At 49.9% G+C, this 23511-nt stretch overlaps 1 protein-coding gene across 1 annotated transcript; it reads left to right on the forward strand.

The window, feature by feature from the left end:
* The first annotated feature begins 5800 nt into the window (after positions 1–5800).
* LOC142888492 (PDZ domain-containing protein 4-like) lies at positions 5801–22503 on the forward strand. The gene is made up of 18 exons (XM_076026828.1): positions 5801–5945; positions 6394–7983; positions 15278–15325; positions 15929–16025; positions 16194–16434; positions 16519–16603; positions 16727–16825; positions 16921–16983; positions 17875–17976; positions 18762–19195; positions 19276–19444; positions 19656–20007; positions 20512–20941; positions 21027–21097; positions 21199–21548; positions 21623–21763; positions 21848–21960; positions 22290–22503. The coding sequence occupies exons 2-18, from the start codon at positions 7924–7926 to the stop codon at positions 22501–22503; spliced, it is 3069 nt and encodes a 1022-aa protein (XP_075882943.1). The 5' UTR covers positions 5801–5945; positions 6394–7923.
* Positions 22504–23511: the final 1008 nt, after the last annotated feature.

The raw sequence follows: 23511 nt of genomic DNA on the forward strand, positions 1-23511 counted from the left end.
TCCTTCTTCATTATTTTCTTCTGCTACTCTTTTTCCTCTCCTCCTTCTCCCATGGCTCCCTTGCATCTCTTTCTTCCTCTTCCTCTCCGTCTCACTCGGCTCTTCAACAACCTTTCCCTGTACTGCTCTCCTTGTTCTTTGTTTCGTGGCCCCCAGTGCTTGAGCACCTATGAGGTCGTCCAGGAGGAGGGGGAGGAGAAGGAGGAGGAGGCAGGAGGAGGATGTAGGGATGAAGAGGAGGAGATAGCTGCTCCAGTTTTGTCACTGACGTCAGCAGGAGCCTCGGCGCAGCATGATGATGTCACAGTGAGAAACCAGACATCCTTTGGTGGCCATTTTGGTGCTGAGGAGGGAGAGGAGGAGGAGGAGGAGGAGGAGGGGTGGCAGAGAGGCTCCTCCCATCAACTGTCTGATCAGCTGCAGCAAAGAGCAGCGTGATCAGCCTCAGCAACTAATTCTGAGGAATCACATGAACACAGAACACGACCAGCACCAGGAGGCGTGTGTGTTTGTGTGTGTGCGCGTGTGTTCTCTGTGCTTATGCTGCTGTTCACTCCCACACTGTGCAGCAGCTAGTTAGTGACAAACTGAATCAAAGCTGCTTTAATGCTCTGAAGCAGCAGTGTAGGAGGCTGAAATGGACTCTGTGTGTGCAGCAGCTCCTCCTCTGCTGCCCTCGTAGACTCCTGCTCGTTGATGCAGCTGCACCCCTGATCTCTGATGCACGCACACGCGCGCAAACAAATGTGTGTGTGTGCGCTCGTGCGTGCGTGCGTACGTGCGTGCGTGCGTGCGTGCGTGCGTGCGTGTGTAGGCTGCAGAGGTGCAGCTGTGTGGGAGAGAGGTGCTGAGTGTGCGTGCTTGCTCCGAACACGTGAGGCTGAATGTAAAGCAGACTCGCAGAGTTTTTATGCAACCAGCAGCCGTCCTGCTCTCAGGGAGGAAGGTGAGGAGAGGGGAGGGGGCTCTCACCCAGATGCTGAGGGCGGAGTCTCCTCTGGCTGGCCAAGTATCGGGGGTCGTCAGGTCAGGGTGGGTTCAGATTCGCCATGAACGTCAAGAGTCCGGATTCGAACTGACAACCTTCCTGCGGCCTGGTCATACCAAAGACTGTAAAAATAGAACCCATTGCCACCATGCTTGGCACTCAGTATTCGGGGTTGGACTCGGGAGGTTAGGTCACCCAATGATTCCCAGGCGCAGCACAGCTGCTGCCCATCACTCCCTCAGGAGATGATGGGTCACATGCAGAGGAGACATTTCATATCCTTTGGGACGTGACAATCACTGGGACTTTGACCTTATAAAACATGAACGAGTTTTACCAGAGTGACGAGAAGTGTAGATGAGATAGACTGAGGCAACCTGCCACCTGCGCTCTGCTGCCCCCCAGTGGATGAAAATAAAATATCTCTTTTTTGTAGCGGCTAAGGGTTTGATGATGGGCTCTTTGACAGACTAACTGACACAGTGATTAGCTGTTCCCCCTCAGCTGTTCACCGGAGAGACTTTCGCTTGGGCGAAAAAACATGGCTCAAAACAGACCCGGAAATGAGGACGACTGGGGAGAAGCTGAGAGCCCGTGTAGTCACTTTTTCAACCACAAGAGGGCAGCAGCGCCAAAACAAAGAGCCGCCCGAGGGAGCTGCAGTTGTCCGGCGCTTGCCTAACCCCTGTTTTTGAGGAGGTTCCTCTGGGAACAACAGGGCGGGTCCGGGTGGAACAGTCTCCAGGATCAGGATAAGGATCAGGATCACAGCTCATCATCAATGCCCAATTCATCAGCCGTTGACGCCTCAGAGCTGCTGAGGAAACACCTGAGGAACAGCTGAGCACCACCAGCTGCCACTGGCGACACAACCGCCATCATTCATTCCTTCTGGCAAAGAACCGAGTCGACTTCCCTCTGTAGTGGAGAACGACCGTTTATTCATTAATCCATTCAGTAATCAATTAATTTGGCAACATGATGGACATTCAGAAGTGTACATATTGCGGGCAATTCTTAACTTTACCGCTTGACGGCGGCAGAGGTGGGTAAAAAGGGAACTGGATGCAATTCTAAAATGCAATCCTAAGGCGGCGTCACCAGCCGTTTCAATTTGTTGGTGGGCGTTCTTGGCAATATGCAGTGATTTGAACCAAAAACTCTTCAATAAATCAGCTCAAACAATGATCAAAAGATTAAATGTGCATTTATTTCCATAAAAAAGAATAGTGGGCAGACAGACACAGCATGACGCGGCAGTTTTCAAATGAAAACCACAACCAGCAACGTATTGATGTGTGTGTCAATGGGAGTGTGTTGTGTGTGAAGAGAACCAACGTGACAAAAAACTGACTAAGACACGTGTGGGAGGGACGGAAATGCATTTGTTCTTGACGGATCGCCAAGCTTGTTGTAACTTAGCTTAGTATTAGCTAACAGGTCGTGAATGTCGACACTATGTTCCGCGTCCTTCACCAGATCTTCACGGAGCAGATTCGCTCCTCACACCTCGGACATCTGGACCGGCAGACAGTAAGTCCTCCAGTCTGACAACATGTGACTCACTGTGAGGAGCTCAGGACGCAGCGCCTCCTCCTGATTGGCCAGATGAATTGAATTGATTAGGAGCAGAATAAAAGCCTTATCGCTCTGATTGGCTGCGGCCGGCGAAAGTGTTTTCTTGAGTGAAAATAGAGCGAGGAGATGAGGACGGGAGATAGAGACGACATTCTTCCCCCTTCTCCCTCTGCTCCCCCTCCTCACCTCCTCACCTCCCCCCTCTCCCTTCCTCCCCTCCTCCCCCTTCCTCACCCCACTTCTGCAAATGTGCATCATGATTTTTGATGTGGAAAACAGTGTGTGAATGTGTTTCAGACTTTCACAGTCTGATTGGTCCAAGTGATGACAAACAGGTGACCTTCCTATCCAGGTTGCTGCGTCAAAACAACCAACTGTGTTTGAGCAGGAGGATTGTGAAGGATCAGCTGGTGAGTTTTTGTCTCCTTAAAAATTAACATGAAAAGTGAAAATATGTCCTGAACAATAAAAATCCTCGATCAGCATCAATTCAGCTGGTCCAAATGAAAACAGTGTTGCAAAAAAAATGAGTGCGTGTGTGTGTGTATCCCTCACCTTCATAATGAGATGTGGATTGTGAAGACTGTGACGATTAGAGCCTGTGATGCTCTGCAGGGCATTAATGTGTCCCACAAGGACGCGAGCGCGCGCACACACACACACACACACACACAGTCTCCAGCACGTGCCTCGACACTCGGTGCTGCAGCAGAAAATGGATTTCCAAAGCGTCATAAATGAAAATAATAAACCAACGAGCGCAACGCCACCGGCTGTGTTGTGTGTCTGAACGTTGTGTGTCTGAACACAACAGAGGGCGACAATCTGTCACTGAAGACTCGGGAACCTCAGTCGTCTCACTACGCCTCTGCAAAAGAACGCAGAACATCCACAGCAACAGGGGGCAGTCTTTCAGTTCTGTGGTTGCAGCTGAAGCTTCTGTCTGAAGCTCAAGTGAGCACAGCGACCCCTGCAGGTTCACAGTGGTTTAACACAGTTTGTCCTCTGGATTTGTTGAACGCAACAAGCAGAGTAACGGCTGCAATAAGAGCAACATAACAATTGCCCAAAAAACAGTGACACACAGTTCAAGAGCTATGGCTGGCGAGGTTTCCTCCTCCTGCAGGATAAAATGAGTACTGCAGCAAATAAATGACTAACGTGAATACTGAATGGTGAATACTGAGTACTGCAAAACAATTGAATATTTATATGTGATGATGGATTACTGGTCCACACAGGCACACACACACACACACACACACACACACACACACACACACACACACACATACACACACACACACACACACACACACTCTCTCTCTCTCTGTCTCTCGCTCTCTCACTCTCTCTCTGTCTCTCTCTCTCGCACACATACACACTGTACACATGTTAAAGTGAAAGAGATAAATGAAATGTTTGGGCAGCAGATTCACCTGAGTACACACATCCACAACAGTCAAGCAAGCAGTCTGAGTGTGTGCATTTGTGACTCTGTGTGTGTGCGTGCGTGCGTGCGTGCGTTTGTGACACAGCTCTCTGAGCACATTGTGTAGTTAATTGGATTCCTGTTTACATTTATGACTAAAGCACAGGAGACAGTTTGGTTGTCAAAGATGTTTTACCTATCCGTGCATGTGTGTCTTTTGCGCTAGCGCACGTGAGTGTGTGTGTAGCATTCAGGCGGGCGTGACAATTGTTGACACTGCAGAGGCGTCCCTCTCTCCGTGTCTCTCCTCTCCTCTGTCGATGTAATTACTGCGTTGAGCTGAAAAACTGCTCTCACAGGACTCAGCTGGTAGGAGGAGCAGGATGAGGAGGTGTAGGTGGTGGAGGAGGAGTAGGAGGAGGACGAGGACGAGGACCAGGAGGACCAGGAGCAGGAGGAGGAGGGGATGATGGTGGGAGACAGAGGGATGGAAACAGGACGAGGAGGGGGAGGAGAGGAGAGGTGTGTGGAGACAAAGGGAGGAGGAGCAGGAGAGGAGACGGAGGTGTGAGGAAGGATTTATGAGGAGGGGAGGAGGGGTGAGGAAGAGAGAGGAGGAGTATCGACTGTCTCCTCTGACAGCAGGGACGTATTTCATCACACACACACACGCGCACGCGCACACACATACACACACACACACACACACACACATACCCTTGTGTTACGCTGTGCTAACAGCTATTTTTACGTGTATTTACGACAAAGGCGAACGCTAACGTTGAGTTCAGATGGTATATCAGATGGCCTGCAGGGGGCAGTGGCGCTGGCAATGCGCCTGACATGTCTTTTTTGTGTCAGGCCACGTTTCGGACATCAGGGGGCTTCAAAGCCTCCTGCTTATGGAATATCTTTGTGCATCTTACTTTTACCCCCTTTGTAGCTCAGCGAGCTGGTGTGTCGCCGTCTCCTAGCAACGGCAGGGGGCGCTCCTGGTTGGGTACACCAATGCGGCTCCGCCCCCTGATCAATTAAAAATCCCCAAATAATTAAAAATCAATGTTCCCTGTGGTGGGATGCTGTAATGAGATCAATGTGATCAGTGATGTTGGTGTGGACACACACATACATTCACATACACAGACTCACAGACACACACACACACACACACACACACACACACACACACACACACACACACACACACACACACACACACACACATTTAATGACAGACAAGTGATCATTTTGGCTCCATCCATTTGAGTTTGGTGGGCGGTGCTTCAAGACTCTTTTTAAACTAATAAAAATGCGATAGGCTCCCCACGCTGACGTCTTCCAGTTGCTCCGACAGGTGAGAAATTTCTCCTGTGCAAGTGAAGGTTCCTCACCTGGTTAGGTGGGCAGAGGAACCTCCAGAGAGGAGCTGAAACAGCCTCGGAAGCTCGACACGAGACGTCTGGAGCGCGTGATCACATGACCGCGAAGCTCCGGTGTCACTGAGACGAATGAACAGGTGAAGAACAATGAGGGAGGAGGGGGTGGAAGTGGTGGAGGAGGAGGTGGAGGAGCAGGGATAAGAGGGAAGGGTGAGAGAGAGGAGGGAGAAGGGGGAGGACATTAATTGCCGGCTGCAGCTGATTGGCTGGCTGAGTTGCTGGACGCTGCTGTTGTTCCATCCCGGCGCCGCAGAAGAGGAGCGAGAGAGGGAGTGAGAGGGAGAGAGAGAGCTGCAGAGCTGCTGCACCACCGTCCTGACGGCACACTGAGAAAGGGAGCAGCAGCAGGAGGAGGAGGAGGAGGTGGAAAAGGAGGAAGAGGAGGAAGAGAAGGAGCAGCAGCAGCAGCAGGAGGAGAAGGAGGAGGAGCAGCAGCAGCAGCAGCAGGAGGAGGAGGAGGAGGAGCAGCAGGAGGAGGAGGAGTGGACGCTCCCTGACGCTGACGGAGGTCTGGAGTTTGTCTCTCATTTCGGTTGACTTGCGGTCTGGTTCTCCGGCAGCGCTGAAGATCTGGAGCTGCTGCAGCCACATGTTCAGCAGCAGCTCCAGGTCTTCCTGCAGCTGCTGGGCACTTGTTCAGTTCAGTAGTTTTATTATCTTTTAAAATGATCTAAAAGACAAATATGATAAAAAACAAAAAAACAAACAAACAAAAAAAAACAGGAAATTCTATCTTTACCCACTTTTCCATTTGACTTTTTAAGCTTTGGACACATTAAATTCAAAATGTAAGAGATGAAACTGAGGAGAAATTTTGAATTTAGATGAATTGTCACTCTGTCAGGAAAACCAACAGTTTTTCCTCCTGACGAAGTGTAGTCCTCCTCAGATTTTACAGTTTATCTTTTTATCTGAAGTCCAGACCAGTGAAACTTCTTCTCTTTGTGGTCTTTTAGGGTTCGGGGCTCCAACTGGACTGAAGATAAGTGCTGGAGACGATGAAACAGCGGAGTAGAAGGAGGAAGGAGGGCAGGTGGAGGAGCAGAGCAGCAGCTGTGCAGAGCCTCTAGGAGGAGCGCGAGAAGGTTCCCATGGAGGCTGAGGTGGCTGAGGTGGGGGTTTTTGGAAACAAGCTGGTCTGGAGCTTCAGCCCTCCAGGAGCTTCAAGGAAGTGACTGATTTTCCGATTGTTTCCTGGAAGCTGCAGAGAGTTTGAGGGACCACGCGAGATCTTCTTCCTCAGAGCGTCGTCCTTCACGTTCTCAGCGCTGAAACATGAGAAACGAAGAGCACAGAAGAGTCGTAGGGTCCCCGGTGCTGAGTGAGGCAGCTGCATGGAGGCCAGTGGTGGGCATGCACCAATGAGGATGCACAACCACCCTAAAACTCCTCCCCACCCCCCGAACGACTCTGACCTCTGACCTCAGGTGTTTGCGTGCAGTCCGACAACCTTCTCATCCGTTAAGCAGAGCCCATGAAGCAAAGCAAGGCACAAAGAAAGTTCTGCAAGCAGCTGGAGTGTTTTTTCTTCCATCAGAAGATGCAGAAAATGATTCTGAGGTTCCGATGAGCAGCATCAGAATCTCAAAATTCAGCTGCTGGAAAATTTTGCTATGAAGAGATGAAATCGTTTTGAAGCACAACTTCAGCGACAATTTCAAGCACAAGCAGACTGTTGACTCTCTTTGCTGCTGTTTCAACATGAGACTTCTGATCGGCCAATCAGCGCTGTCAGCAGTGGTGGTCTTCAGAAGAATTCTCAAACAGGTTGCAGCAACAAGCTGCTGCCCTGCATTCTGAATAGCCGATTGGCGGTCTTACTGCCGTCAATTGACCTCAGAGTCCTGATCCACTTTGACAAAAAAATAGAAATACAGCACAAAGTTGACATTTTGCTCCAAACAAAAAAACACACACTTAATCTATTTAATTACTACATATTTAATGTTCATTACATCAGTGTTAAATTTACTTTAGTACAAAAAGTAATTATTACATTTATTCATTTTTTTATATGATCGCCTTTCTATATTCATCCAATCAAGCTCAGCAGGGTCTTCTGGGTGTGTGTGTGTGTGTGTGTGTGTGTGTGTGTGTGTGTCAGGCTCCTCCCTCTGATTGTTTTATAATTCCAGGAGGACACAAGAGGGAAACTCAAACTCAACTGGGTGAAAGCTCAAAGAGACAATTGAAATAAAGCACATTTTTTTTCTTGGGAAGCACATTAAAAAATATATTTTGTGATAATTTTGTCAGCACAATAAATAGAGGCCACAACGACTGAAAACCAAACACAAACCTTGTCACATTCAGGATCCTACGGATTACAGCTTCCTGTTGATGTTTTCGGACTTTGGTCTCCACTGTGACTGACTGGGTCAAAGGTGAAGGCAGCAAAGGACGAGACATCAGTAGGTCAAGCGGTTGATTTTTTTTTCCTCGGCAAGCTTCCAGAGAAGAGACCAGCAGGACCTTCAGACGGAGTCATGGGGTGCAACATGTGTGTGGTGCGACGTCCGGAGGACCAGTACCGGGTCCTCTTCCAGGTAGGAGGAGCTTCACACACACTCATCCAGGACACTAACACAGTTTCTCAATCAGCACCCTGCTGGCCATCTGCAGTACAGCACACAGCTGTCCTCATGCACGTTGTCTTGTCGCAAACACGATGCCAGACTCAGGTAACAACTGCATTGAAATAAACACCTGAACAAACAATCTTTTGGGGGCAGTGAGGGGCTTCTGAAGCTATACTGCAGCCGGCCACCAGGGGGCCGGTCATCTGATTTACAAGTCTAAGCAGGTCAACCTGCCAACCAGCTCCTGCGACGGGCTCCTATCAGATTGTGGTTCTAAATGGAAATATTTCATTCCTGTGTGTGTGTGTGTGTGTGTGTGTGTGTGTGTGTGTGTGTGTGTGTGTGTGTGTGTGGGTGTGTGTGTGTGTGTGTGTGTGGAATGGGAGACTCATTTATCACTGTGGGCCAGTCAAGTTGTTCTTTAAAGGTCAAAAGAGAGAAATCCTGCTCCCACCCTCCTTTTCCATGGAAATCAATGTGTGTGTGTGTGTGTGTGTGTGTGTGTGTTTGTGTGTGTGGGTCTAGTCAACAATACCCTGTTGTCTTCAAAATGTGACACTAATTGCTAAAGCCAAACATGTGACTATATCTGTTGGATCGAAAACAGGAAATAAACTGGTCGTGACAGGTAATCCAGATGTATGTGTGTGTGTGTGTTTGTATGTGTCCTGGCAAACACACACGCACACACATATGCACCTGTATCTGGGTCAGACGCTGCCTTTGTTGTGGTGATTGTGATGTTAAAACGGCTGGAAAAAGGCTGCATTCCCTCGTGACCTGCTTGGCTGCCAGGTGAGAAAGTGGCAATCCGCAGGGAGCTGTCCATGGTGCTGAAAGCAGTCACATGCTTAGCTGTCTTAGCGCCGCAATACGTTGAACTGTCCGTTGTGCTGAACACAATTCCAGGGAGCAGGTAGTGCGCATAGAGCTGTCCGTGGTGCTAAAATAGAATAGGACCGTGATGGTTTGAGCTGTCCGTGGTGCTGAATCGAGTCACACTCGGTGTTGCGTCCATGCTTAAACAAATTTGAATACGGGTAATTTCATAGAAATGACTTACGGTTTATGTGTATGTTAAATGTAATACTTGATAAATACTCAATGTCTCTAGTTCTCCGAGATGGCTCAGAGGTACGAGTTGATACAGAGGTAGTATCAAAGGCAATTGGTTGCATCTCACACCAGGCTAGGCCGAAGGTGTGACATTATGATGAGCGACCTCCAACCCCGGGGTGAAATTGAAACGAACCCAGCAGTGAACTGGAAGCAATGCAATAGAGAAATGGCTGCAGTCCAAGCAGATTAATCAATCACCATGAGTTACTGGCGGTCTGAGCCGCCTTCATTTGGTTTTGTGCTAAATAACCGAAGGCAGCTTGCTGGGCAACGTCTCTCCAATCAGCTCTCAGTGGCCTGGAGTTACAGCCGTGCTGTCCGTGGTGCTGAACACAGTTACAAGGAGCTAAAAGTGAACATGGAGCTGTACGTAGTTCCCGGCTTCCTGGATCTCAGAGCTCCATATGATGTATGCTAAACTTACTATACTGCTTGCTTGCTTGCGCGCGCACACACACACACACACACACACACACACAGAGGAAGATTCCACCTTGGCTTTGTGTAGAGAACATAGCTTTGCTGTATGTGTGTGTCTGTGTGCGCCTGTCAAGTGACTGTGTATGTGATTAATAAGGTATTTAGGAGGAGGATGACGCACACACACTCCTAATGACGATAATTATAGCAGTTACCACAGCCAGCACGTGCCACCAGACGTTGTGACAGCATGTTGTGTTCGAGGTCACTGAAGTTCTCTATACTTTTCTTTTTAGGGGAGGTGGAGACCAAAACATTGACCTTCTTCTGCCCCCTGCTGGTCAGAAGGTCTTGAACGGTCAGTTAGGTGCAACACGTTGTGACATCAGGTGCTATTAATGTAATGAGTCCAATTAGCGTCCCGTTGTTTTCCAATCATGCTTAACAACAATTACACACCAGCAAAATTTTTTTTTGCTCCGACACAACCGCACTGTCCCGCCCACCAACCCCTCCCCCGACGGCTGTGTGGCAGCATCTGGTTTTGCCCCAGGTCGCCGGCAAGCATTTGAACGTCTCGCTCGGGGGGCTTCAGGCTCCGTCTGACTGAGCCTGAGGGGACAAAAGGCTCAGCATGTGGAGCGAAAATCAAACGACTGCGATCAAACCAGCGAACCACCGACTGTGTGTGTGTGTGTGTGTGTGTGTGCGTATGTGTGTGTGGGTTTGCGTGAGTGTGTGTGTCCAGACAGAGCCTAGCAGTGAGGAAATCAAATGAAATGAAAAAAACCCTCTGCACCTGTCAACTGTGACGCTCTTTTCTTCCTTCTTCTTTCTTCATTTCCCTCCTCTTTCTTTCTGTTCTTTTCTGTTTCCTTTCCGCTCCTCTGTCTTCTCCTCCCCCCTCGTCTCCCATCCCCCGTTCCTCCCCCATCTAACTACATGATATTACCCAGGAAACCACAGTACAAATAAGAGTAGCCAGAGGGGGTGGAATCAGTTAGAACAGCCGAGAGTCGTGGTCTGCTGTAGAGGTGTGTGTGTCTCCTGTCCAGGGAGGTGGAACCAGTTGTTACTGGGCTGGTAGAATCAGTTAGAACTGGGCTGCTGGACTGGTGGAACCAGTTAGAACTGTGCTGGTGGAATCAGTTGGAACTGGGAGGGTTCAATCAGTTGGAACTCGGCTGCTGAAACCAGTTGAAACTGGGCTGGTGGAGCAACGTCCGCAAACCAAGCTGATCTGGTGGTTCTTCAGGTGTCCTGCAGAAGAAGGTGATGGTGACCGTGGAGCTGTCCGTGGTCCTCTTGCTTTCTGCGTGAACATCTGTGGAGAGCTTTGTTTGCAGAGCAGTAGCGGGGAACTGCTTCCTGGTGTGTGGATCACATGACTTACCAGCTAACCGCCGACTCCCCGCTTCTCCTTTTCTCTCTGCCTCTGTCCATCACTGTCCAATTCTACCTGCTCTCATCGGCACTCTTCCTCCCACCACACCTCCCCTACACCACTCACCCTTCGTCTCAGTCACCTCTCCTCCTCACCCGCCTGTCAGACTCATCTCAATGGGAGGCTGTTGCCACGGTAACCGAGGCCATTAGGGAAGCTGTATTTATGCTTTCTCACTCTGGAGCTGGCAGCTCTGCTGTAATGAGTGCACACACACACACACACACACGCACGCAGAGAGAGAGAAAGAGAGAGAGAGAGAGAGAGAGAGAGAGAGAGAAAGAGAGAGAGAGAGAGAGAAAGAGAGAGAGAGAGAGAGAAAACCCCGCCAGCTGCTTCGGGAAGTGCCTTTACTTTGTCAATGGCATCGTTGCAGCCAGACGGTGGAGGAAGAATAAAAGGATGGAGGAATGAAGGAGGGAAGAGGGAGGGATGAAAGAGTTAGGAAGGAGGGATGAACGACGAATGAAGGAGGGAGGAAGGAGGTTTGAAGGAAGGAGAGAAGATGGAGGGATGGAAGACGCATGAAGGAGAAGGGAAGGATGAAGTAGAGAGGCCGGAGGGATGGAAGAGGCATGAAGGAGAAAGGAAGGATGAAGAAGTAAGGAAGGAGGGATGAACAATGGATGAACCAGGGAGAAATGAAGGAGGGAGGACGGAGGGATGAAGGAAGTAGGGAGGATGGAGGGAGGAATGAGGGATGAAGGAAGGAGGGATGGAGGGATGATTTCTAGTAAACAGGGGCTTTTAAAAGACAACAAAGCAGAGCAACCAGTGTGAACAACATTTGATTCCAAACTGAATCTCTCTCTCTCTCCTTGTCAGGGCTTTTCTCCTCCATCGGTTTAATTGTATACATCCCTCTGCATCGCCGCCCTGCTGGTGGAATCCTGGAAATTCAATCAGTGGTGCAAATTATATTAGTCTTAATGAGCTGGACCAATTAGCCCGGCAATGGCAGCGGTCCTCCAGAGAGCCGGCAGCTCGTTTGTATTCAGCTGCAGCTTCTGAAAACCTCAGCGCCAATATGTTGCTACAACTCCCATGATGCGCTGCTGCTGCCTTCACCCTGGATGTCAAGGATCCAGATCGAACTGGACATCAGAAGCTGTTCTGCTGATGAGACTCAGATCATGAACTTGATTTCTGATTAGAAAAAAAGGGAAAAAAGTTTATTTCATAGCTTCTGATTCTCAGAGTTTCAGGCCTTGCTGTAATTTAACCAGCACATTTCCTTTAGACTCGTTGCATAAACCTTCGCTCATCTTTTGGTTTGAAATGTCATTAGTCTCTAATTACGCCATTAAAAGTTCATCTTTTGGTACGCTTGAAAAGAAAAGAAAAAGATCAGCAAAACCAAATAATTTATGCAAATAATTCTGTCGTCTGGGAAATTAGGAGCTTAATGACGCAGACTGTCTTTGATTATAGTCCAGCAGAAGTTTATCTTTTAACAAGCAGGAAATTATGAAATTAAATCCATACAGGATGGCATGTATGTGCGAAAACACAAGTCAGGAAAAAAAGGAATCTGCAACATTAATGTGACGAATGCCGTCCAGTCTGCGGCAGTAACAGGGTTGATTTGAGGTGATTGATTTTTTTTTGGATGGTTTGAAATATTCATTTCGAATATGAAGGACAAAAATAAAATTTCATTAAAATTTTAAACATTATACACGGAATACACATTTGATGCGTAACTTATAAACTCTCCTTAAATAATGAACAAAATCAATCTTCCCTCATGTCCAGCCACCAATTATAAAATAATGGTTCCATGAATGTAGTTCTGACAAAATGTACCGAAACACATAATAAATGATTACATATACATGTTACATATACATGTATATGTAATCATACATAAATGTGTATGCATGTGCATACATATACATTTATAATGATATATACATACAGTATAGATATATATAAATACATTTATGGATACACCACCGTACACATATATATACACACACATACATGTGTACACATGTGCCTACATGCATATACCCATATAATACAGGCTAATATGAACAAACATCTTTACATAGTTATGCGAAATAAAGGAGAAAAGCGAGAAAAAAAATTACAGCTTAAATAAAAGGAAATACATTTGTGTGATATTTCATGAGGTGAGCAGACAGCTGTTGTGTCTCTGGCGGTGGGGGGGCGGGACCTCTGAGAGAGAGATGCATTGGCGGGCGAACGGGCCAGCCGCCGCCGCCGCCGTGAGATGTTAATAAAGGCGCCGATGTTGAACACAGAGCTTCATAAAAACCTCATTACAGTCATGAAACATGTTTATGATGGCGCGATTAGCATAAGAGGTACACGGGTGAGCAGGAGCGCGCTCTGTAACGTCCCCAAGCCGGGAGCCAATCACAGGCCGGCTCTTCCCCAGGCTCATGGTCACGCCCCTCTGTGGTCGTTTCAGACCTGCAATCACCGTTGGCGGTTCTCCCATCAGGCTGAGGGATTGATGGGGGTCAGGGGTCACAGAGAGACACTCTCACCTCTTCCTCCTCCTCCTCCTCCTCTCACTCCATCCTCTCCATCAATCCCCAGTTCACCTTTTATTTTTGTCTTCATCTGCTCCATGCCTGCAGCAGCTCCCTGTTCCCCCTCAACATGCTGGGAATGGAGTTGGATCCATTACTCTTCCCCGTGTGTGTGTGTGTGTTGATGAATGTGCTGGAAGTGTGTACTGAAGGCGTCAGTAAATAGTTGATGAAGTGGGAGGGGGGTAAGAGGTTGATGAATGGCAGCGACTGTACAAGTGGTCGCAGTCATGTGACCGAGGACACGCCCACTGCCTCAGTTCGTCAATACTTGGGTCTATTCACTGTGTCTGCCATTCAATGCATTGGCTGCTATAAATAAAAGAGGTCAACGTTGACTCTGCAGCGCACTCAGACCAATAAGCAGCAGCCCCTAATCTCGATGCACCGCCCACTTTTTGAAAGCATCCAACAACAACGACGTGAAACCAAACTGTTGGCGATTATTAACTACGTTAACAGTAATAATTATTGTTTCAGCATGACTGCTTATATGGAGAGGGAGGGGCTTAGGAGCTATACTGCAACCAGCCACAAGGGAAAGTGTCAGAGTTTCTCCTCTGACAGAACACAGAGAACCTGTGCTAGCCTGTGTGTGTGTGTGTGTGTGTGTGTGTGTGTGTGTGTGTGTGTGTTTGTGTGTGTGTGTGTGTGTGTGTGTGTGTGTTCTTTGTCTGCTTCAAAGAGGTTTTACTATTATATTTACTATTGTGTTTTCACAACATACAGACATCCAAACGTCGTTGAAACAAACAACTGCTTCTGCCTGACCTAAGTGATTGGCTGAAGTGTTCCAGCACTGAGGAGCTGTGAAAATGTGTTCTTGCAGGCTGGACAGACGAGACAATTTTTTTTTTTTTTACCAGACTGAAGCATGTAATCTAACACACACACACACACACACACACACACACACACACACACACACATACACACACGCAAACACACACAAGGCAGTGGATATTTAATGCATAATGATGAGTTCTCAAACAAAAGGGGAAGCAGTCATCTAGGTATTCATGGTGTTTGTGTGTGTGTGTGTGTGTGTCTGTGTGTGTGTGTGTGTGTGTGTGTGTGTGTGTGTGTGTGTGTGTGTGTGTGTGTGTCATCTAGAAGGAAGAAGCTCTTCCACATGAGTGTGTGGATGGTGAGTGTGTATCTGCAGGCGTTCAAGCTTCAGCAGCAACGGCAGCATGAAGGTCTAATGAAGTAGAAGCACGCGTGCACGCACACACACACACGCACACACACACACACACACACACACCTCTCTTCTGCATGACGAGCAGGTGTTTCCTCTGACTTTTGCTCACAGCTGTTTGATTGGATGCTTCTGCTGTGGATGGAGGCGGAGCTGAACCTGAGGTGACGGAGTGACTGTTAAATCAGCATCTGTTCAACACAGCAGTGTGTGTATGTGTGTTGGTGTGTGTGTGCATGTGCGTGTGCAAGCACAACAACACAACCCCGGTTTGTTTGTTTGTTTTGGACCCTGAAAGGGAAAAATCTCAATGTTTTTCCTGCCCCAGTGATTCTGTGCAGTGGGTGACCAAAAGCACTCATTTTAAATACACAACCCAGTGTAACCCGAAGAGCCGAGCGGCACACAAAGCAGATGAGAGGGTTTGGTTTTGGTCTATAAATGCAAACTGTCCCTTTAAAAGGAACGTTGAACACAGGGACAGCGACTTATCATGTCTGGTCTTCTTCTCATCAGCAGAAAGGATGGGGCAGCTCGCTGAGGCCCGTGGACAGACACGGCAAGGTGGGACACACACATACACACACACACACACACACACGCACTCACACACCCACCCACCCACACAAACACACACACTTGAACCCTCCCATCCTCAGTCCTGCACCGGGATGGATGGATGGATGGATGGAGACGGCTCCTCCTCGCATGTCACAATCACAGTTTCTGACCTCTGGTTGACCTCCAGTTGACCTTCTGAGGTTCACACACTCTGATTCCTCCCCCGTTGAGGCGTTGCCGCCGCTTCACTTCACCTCAGGTGTGAATAAGTGGTGTCTCCTCGCTGGTCTCTCGGGCTTTCACAACCCACATCAAATCCACAGACGACATTTTCAGTGTAAATCATTCATCCTGCTTGCTTCATTATCCCGCGACCTTTGACCTCCACTCTCTCCCTCGGCGACGCCTGAGGTCAGAGTTCAGTCTCTGATCTTCTTACTGCTGTCATTGTTCATCTCGTCTTCTGTTTTGCTGTTAAGTTTGACATGAACCGGATCGGCGGATCAGCCAGTTTGAATCCATCTCAGGACTCGGCTCTCTTTCAAACAATGGGTTTGATAAAAATGTGAACTCATTTCTCCCGCTGTTTACATTTGTGTTTTTCAGACTCGAGGACGGAGATCGTCGCAGCTCCCGCTGGACCGGCCCCCCAACTCCCAGGAGTCTTTGCAGCAGGTGGCCCGGAAGAATCACAGGAGGAAAGGTGACGAACAAACACACTGCCCCCGATGGCGACAAGTGGTACTGCCCTGTTGGTCCATATTTACAGTGCTCCCAACAAGACAGAACGTTCTCTCTCCCTCTCTGTCTCTCCCTCACTCTCTCTGTCTCTCCTTCTTTCTGCAACCAAAAAAAAACACTGCGATGCCAGGTGTGACCACGACGTGCAGCGGCAACGGCAGCGGCTCCCTCTCCTCGCTCACCCTGGTGGCCGTCCCCGACTGCGTGGACAACGCCACGCAGACCGACATCAGCTTCCACAGCATCATGGTGGCGGGCAGAGAGAGGCGGGGCCACCAGCACCACCACCATCACCGCCGCAGCGGCTCCTCCCCTCCCCCGCCGTCCCCGCCCCTCCCCCACCTGCTGGGGCCACACGGGATCAGCCAGTTGTACGTCGGCGCTCCGACCTCTGACCCCTCTTGACCTCCACCCTCGACGGATCCTGATCCCTCCTCTGTTCTTTCCTCCCGCAGCTGCGTGTTGGACTACGACGACCCGGACGACTACTTGGACGTGTCCAACCATGAGGTAGACCGGCAGGACCCGCTGGAGTACGAGGTGAGGACTTGGAGAACTGCACTGGGTGGGATGGATCTCCAGCTCCACTGTTTAACCCCAAGGTTGAAGGTCCAGAAATGTTCATCAAAACTCACCAGAATCTTCTCAACTTCTCCTCTCCAGGAGGTGGCGCTCTACAAGTCCAGCCAGCAGGAGAAGCTGGGCCTGACCGTCTGCTACCGTACGGACGAGGACGAGGACCAGGGCATCTACGTTGGGGAGGTGGAGGACCGGGAGCTCATCCCTCACTACACTCCGTTGAGTAATCCACGAGACCATTCATTCCATGACATCGTCTCATGTCTTCTTCACTTCAGGTGAACCCCAACGGCATCGCAGCAATGAACGGACGAATCAGAGAAGGCGACCGAATCCTGCAGGTACGCAAGCACACTTTGGACGGCAAACACATTGACTTGTGATTTTAAGGAATAAAATCATTGGATGATGGATGATGATAAATTGATGGATGATGGATGGTGATGGATAATGATGATGGATGATGAATGGTGATGCATAATGATGACAAATGATAATAATGGATGATGGATGGTTATGGTTGATAATGATGGATAAATGGATGAATGATGATGATGATGATGATGATGATGATGATGATGATAACGATGATGATGATGACTTTGGTGAGCTGAAGATGTTCCTCTCAGGTTCTGACAGATGATGAAGCACAGACAGTGGCTGAACTTTGGTGGGTCACATAACCACCAGTTGCCACCTTCTGCCTGAGAGACATCGACTGTCAGGCTGCAGACTTGCATCCAACGAAACTCCTTTGCTTTAAATACATTTGTATGTGAAGCCCTCTGCCTGATTGTTGGCCAATCAGTGAGCTGCTGGCAGCTCAGTTACTGCCACCCTAAAAATAGACAGTGGGGAGGTGCTGTTGGCGCCCCCTCCCTCTTAGTGTCACTATGACACCGTCTGGCAACGTCCCTGAAACAGCCGCAGTCACACCTTTGTCCTCACAACAACCTGTTTGGATAGAGTTACATTCAGTCTCCGCCCTCGCCATCCTATCTTTCCTGGCCCTCTTACCGGCCTGGCATCGCCATGGTTACCGGCTAGCAGACCAATGATGTCACTTCTGGTTCCCATGGCAGCCGCAGGCCCTTGGCACAAATGTATGGAAGTTGTTGACAGTTTGGGCGGGTTTGTCTAGCTAAAAAAAAAAAATGCACAGTGACACCGTGGCACCGTGATCTAATGTTCTCCGTGACCTCTGCTTACGTCTTTGCTTTCTGAACATCCAGATCAACGGTGTGGACATCCAGAACCGAGAGGAGGCCGTGGCCATCCTGTCCAGAGAGGACAGCATCAACTTCTCCCTGCTGCTGGCTCGGCCCGACGTGGAGGTGAGGTCACATGACAACATTTTTTTTTTTCATGCCATTAGGAGACGCAGTGGTGCTGCCTTCTCTGACCTCAAAGAAGGCTGATTTTAAAAACAAAATTGGACACATGACAAACGTCAACTTCCTGGAACACCAGGGTTTGACTCCTGAGGTGCGCACGCACACACACACACACACACACACACATTGCTGTGACAGCTGTTCCCAGTGTGTCACCACGTCTGCTGACAGAGTAGAAACTGCAAGACAGCGTTTTAATACAGGCGCTGTGTGTGTGTGTGTGTGTGTGTGTGTGTGTGTGTGTGTGTATGTCAACCGGCGCTCCAGCAGCTCTTGCTCCTCTCTCTGTCATGTCTTTACAGCAACAGGAAGTGATGGATGTTAAATTAAAGCAGGAAAGAGCAAATTAGAAAACAGTGTGGGCGGAGCCTTTAGCCCAGTGTGGCTGTGTGTGTGTGTGTGTGTGTGTGTGTGTGTGTGTGTGTGTGTGTGTGTGTGTGTGTGTGTGTGTGTGTGCGTGTGTGTGTGTCCATCTAAGACTTTTATCATTTTCCACAGTTATAATTGCAGCTCAGGTTCTCAGCAGGTGGCTGGGCTCTAGGACTCAGACACTTCCTGTCCGTCACAGGAAAAAAAAAACAATTGAAGGCTCCTCCCCTCCCTGATCATTTTCTATGGACTGTGGGCAGAGATGTGAAATGCATAAATTTGCCTCATGAATGCTGTGCACCCATGTGAAAGCATTATGTTAGCACCATGCTAACATGCTGTCTGTCCTCCTTCAGAATGTAAACCCAGCTGATCCAGAGGAGGAGGCAGAGCTGCCTCCCGGGCTCTGCCAAGACCCACGAGGCTCCCTTTGCTCCATCAGCTCCTCCCACCTCTCCGGCTACTACCACCTCCGCCAGCGGGCGCCTCCACAAGGAGCACAAAAGGAAGTCGCGGTGGGCATGGAGGAGGAGGAGGATGATGATGATGAGGAGGCGGAACCAGGTGAGAAGGAGGACCGGGAGCCGCCAGTGCCCCTCCCTCCCCTGTTGAGTCTGGCGCCGCTGCTCACCAACAGCCAGGAGCTGGACAGCGGTGTGGGCCGCACCGACGACAGCACCCGCTGCGAGGAGTTGTCCGACCTGCTGGGAGACCAAACCAGTGCCCCCAACACCAGCACCACCAACACACCCGGCAGCACCAGGAAGTTCCGAGCAGGGCCGAGCCCCAGGTAGGCCCCGCCCTCAACCCCTCCCTTCCCAAGTTGCCTCCACTGTGACCACATGATGCTAAGATGTGTCCCGTCCTCAGGCCCAGTCCCAGACCAAGTCCCAGACCAAGTCCCAGACCCAGTCCTGGACTGGGACCCAGCACTCCCGTTCTCCACCTGCGGGACCTTCAGCTAAGCAGCGACTCCCTGCTGGGCTTGGATTGGACAGCTGGAGGTGGAGCTTTCAGCCCCCACCACCAGCAGCACAAGGTGACACATCAATCAGCATCATTTCCAAACACCACTTCCACTCAATTATGAAAAATATTCAAATACAAACTGCGTTTTCAGAATCCTACACTGTCTTGGGTGGCGCTGTTTATACTTTGATCAGAGGTCATTCCAACTCTGGGGCAGTAGTGGGTGTTGTGTTGGCGAGAGAGCTCTGTATGACCTTTGACATTTGACTTCTGACCAGCAGTTCTACCTCCATCAGCCCCCCCCCAGCATGACGCTGATGACGCCGGGCCTGACGGAGGAGGAGTGCCGGCGTTACCAGGAGCTGCTAGAGGTCAAGGGTCAGTATGAGAGGGGGAGCCAGGCACCGCCGGCCAATGGGGAGGAAGAAGAGGGGCAGGGGGCAGAGCCTCGAGAGGAGTTGAGAGCCCCTCCCTCGCTGAGCGAGCATGAGGTGGCGCTGATCGAGGAGGAGCTGCGCCACCTGGAGTTCAAGTGCCGCAACATCCTGCGGGCGCAGAAGATGCAGCAGCTGCGGGAGCGATGCCTGAAGGCCTGGATGATGGAGGAAGAGACCGCTGCTGCCACTGCTGCAGGTAGTCACACCAACGCCCAATCTTCCTGTTGGTCATACTTTTCTTTGTTTCTTTTGTATAGACACCCTGTCCCCTTGTTTATACTTGTCTGTACAGGATCTAAACAAGGTATAGGATCCTATACCTTGTTGTACCTTATACAAGTTATAGTATCCTATCCTATACCTTGTCGAAACAAGTTTTAAGATCCAAGATTTTGTCTAAACAAGGTATTGTTTGCTATACCTTAAAAAAGGTATAGCATCTAGACAAGGTATAGGAGCCTATACTCTGTCTGTCCAAGGTATAGCATCTAGACAAGGTATAGGATCCTATACCTTGTTTAAGCACAGTATAGCAACTAAACAAGGAATATGATCCTATATTTTGTCTAAAAAAGGTATAGCATTCAAACAAGCTATAGGATCCTATCACAACAGTGTAATTACATTAATTTAAATGAATGTCATTAACCATCCTGTTGGTTGCTCAGCTGAATCCTGAAACATCTTGATGTCCATGTAGTTCTGGATGACGGCGACGACGACGACGGCGGCAGCAGCGGCGACCCTCCTCACCATGAGCTGTCGGCCATCAACGAGCTGCCGGAGCGCTGCGACGACAAGGACAGCACCAGCGCCTACAACAGCGGTGGCGAGAGCTGTCGGAGCACGCCACTGGTCAGCACCGAGCGGATCCCGCCACTCCAAGGGGAGGAGTGGGAGGAGAGTCGGCCAGCGTCTCCGCCACCGCTGGTGCCGCTCGGACGCTTCCCGCCGCTCGACTCGCCGCTGACGCCGCGGCGCCGCCGGCGGGAACGGGACGGGGAGAGACGCCACTCCAACCTCAGCTGTACCTTCTCTCCCAGAATGTACCGGAAGTACGAGGCAGATGGATACGATGGCAACGCGGCTCAGGGTTCGAGCTCCACCCCTTCCACCCCCTCCAAATTTCGGTGGGTTCAGACTTTTTGGTTTAGTTTGGTTTGAAAGGATGAGACGTCTGAACGGCGCTGACACTGTGCTTGTCCACGTCTCCAGGTCTCTGAGCAGGGAGGTTGGGTCGTCATCCAGAAGGGGTGTGGCAGATGGGGGGCGGAGCTCCCGGGCAGGTGCCTGAGTCCTGTTTTATCCTATAAGCGCACCACGACTCACTCATTCATTCTCTCCATCTCAGACATCGGATGACATCCATGTTATCATGATAACACAGGTGGCGCCACCGACAGGCTGGGAGGAGGAAGTGCAGAGTCCAGCCCCTACTTCAGCAGGAGGCGGCAGGGGGCGCCGCAGCCACCTGAGCGCTACCAGAGCTGCATGGCTCTCCCCTCCGAGGGCCTGGTGGAACCCCTGGAGCGGCTCAGGGACAGGACCGGGGCCGAGAGTCACCACAGGCGGGCGGGCACGGGCAGCAGCAGCGGCCCCGGCAGCCCCAGGAGCATCAACAGCGCTCCCTGTGGCTTGGAGGAACACCTCATAGGTACTTCGCGGTTAGGACTGGCTCTGCCGCTCGGGCTGACGCACTCGTCGCCAACGGCCTCGCCGCAGCGGATGGAGTGGAAGGTGAGTCGCGTGGCTTCACCAAGTCTGGAGTCGCTCTGTGACCTTTTAACCTGTCCGGTCCTGCTCACGTCCAGGTAAAGATCCGCAGCGACGGCACTCGATACGTGGCCAAGCGGCCAGTCAGGGACCGCCTCCTGAAGGCCCGAGCCATTAAGATCCGGGAGGAGCGCAGCGGCATGACCACAGACGACGACGCCGCCAGCGAGATGAAGCAGGTCAAATATCAATCCAGAACCTGCATGAAATGAAAACCCTCGACAACAGCATTTCCTCCCAGTAACGGAGCCGTTCTCTAACAGGGCCGCTACTGGAGTAAAGAGGAGCGGAAACAGCAGCTGCTGAGGGCAAGAGAATACCGGCGAAGAAGAGAGTTCATGATGCAGAGCCGCCTGGGTTACCTAAGAGGAGACAGGTAGGTTGTCCTCTTACAGACACACAAGGGCTTGTTGCACTATGCGGGGGGACGTCAGAGCAGGAAGTGATGTCTTCCTGGAGGTTATCCAATGTTCTTCACTGAGATTCCAACTTCGATGACGTAGGCAGCAAGGAAAGTCGAAAAACCTCATTGTAAATCTGTGAGTGAGATTCTTCTGGGCAGGTGAAGGAGCATGACTGACAGACTGACTGACTGAGACAGCAGGGGGCAGCGCTGTTAAGTCTGATGAATTAACAGTAACAAATTCAAAGTGACTGAAGCAACAAAAACCAACAAAAAAAGCACAAAAATTATTTTTTTCACAGGGACGCGTTACCAACAGGAGGTGCCGATAACCCCCCGCCCCTTCCTCAGGACTCCCCCGGCGGCAGCTTGCTGTCTCAGAGGAAGTCGGCCAAGAGGCGGAGTCGCCGCATCCTGGACAACTGGATGACCATCCAGGAGCTGCTGGCCCATGGCTCGCACTCGCCAGACGGCAGGAAGCTCTTCAGCCCACTGCTGTCTGTCACCACCGTCTGACCTCCATCTGACCCCATTCACCACCATCTGACCTCCGCCTTACCTTCACCTGACCTCTGTCACCTGACCTCCAGACAGGAAGTGGCCTGTCTGTCAGACATCTGAATCAGCAGTTGAGGGACCTGATCTGCTGTGGCTCCTGGTGTGAGGAGGATCAGAGCCTCACCTCCAAACCTGCTCTTCAGCTTCTTCCTCACTCAGCTCAGACATTCAGAGAAAAGAGGATGTTGGACCTGCTGAGTGACACGGGTCAGCTTATCAGCTACGTGAAGACACGTCAGGTTTACACTCAAGTCCATAAACCCTCCCAGCATTGCTGAAGAATGTATTAATCTGAGAACATTTTCAGAAGATTCGACCTTATCTCCAGTTTTGCTAACTCTTTGTTGACGTGCTGAGTTGGAACAACAAGTTGTGGAAATGTTTTCTGACTTGTTGCTGAAGTGTTTCTAATGAGATCAACAACAGACACAACCTGCATGAATTTAATATTGAACTTAGAGAAATATTGGACATCATTCTTGAAGTTGTGTAGTGAACATATGATGTTTTTAGTGATGCGTCAATTAAAGATGATCTGTGTGAAACTGTGTCAATGATTCTTTTTTTAAATTGTGCTTTTGATGTAAACTAAACACTCCTGTAATTTAAATAAATGTTGGGAAGAGAAAAAATTCACATTTTTCAAAATATTTTGTTTTTCAAAAGATCTAAACAAAGGCATTAGCAAACTCAGTTTGGAAATAAGACTATGCCACGCAAGACCTAAAGAAACGTAAAGTACATGGGGGCCTAGCTAGCACTGCCAAACTTTCTATAGTACTGCTGGGCAGCCAATACTCTAAAGTGACTGTGTGGAACAGCAGGCATGCTCACCAGTCTCCCTAGTAGTAAATATATTATGTGGCCCACTTCCACTAGCAGTGGCGTTCATACAGACAATCCTATTGTGAGAGGTACTCTACGTACATGGAACCAATTCCATTTCAAAAAACTTGACACGCTTTC

The sequence above is a fragment of the Nelusetta ayraudi genome, unplaced genomic scaffold (genome assembly GCF_046127955.1).
Source record: "Nelusetta ayraudi isolate G7.1 ecotype Tasmania unplaced genomic scaffold, CSIRO-AGI_Nayr_v1 ptg000019l, whole genome shotgun sequence".
NCBI lineage: Eukaryota > Metazoa > Chordata > Actinopteri > Tetraodontiformes > Monacanthidae > Nelusetta > Nelusetta ayraudi.

What these genes read in the sequence shown, in the direction of transcription:
- LOC142888492 (XM_076026828.1), top strand. Translation starts at nt 7,924, where the DNA reads ATGGGGTGCAACATGTGTGTGGTGCGACGTCCGGAGGACCAGTACCGG. An exon ending in TGGCTCGGCCCGACGTGGAG is followed by an intron (nt 17,977 to 18,761) that starts GTGAGGTCACAT and finishes GTCCTCCTTCAG; the next exon opens with AATGTAAACCCAGCTGATCC. An exon ending in TCCACCCCCTCCAAATTTCG is followed by an intron (nt 20,942 to 21,026) that starts GTGGGTTCAGAC and finishes CCACGTCTCCAG; the next exon opens with GTCTCTGAGCAGGGAGGTTG.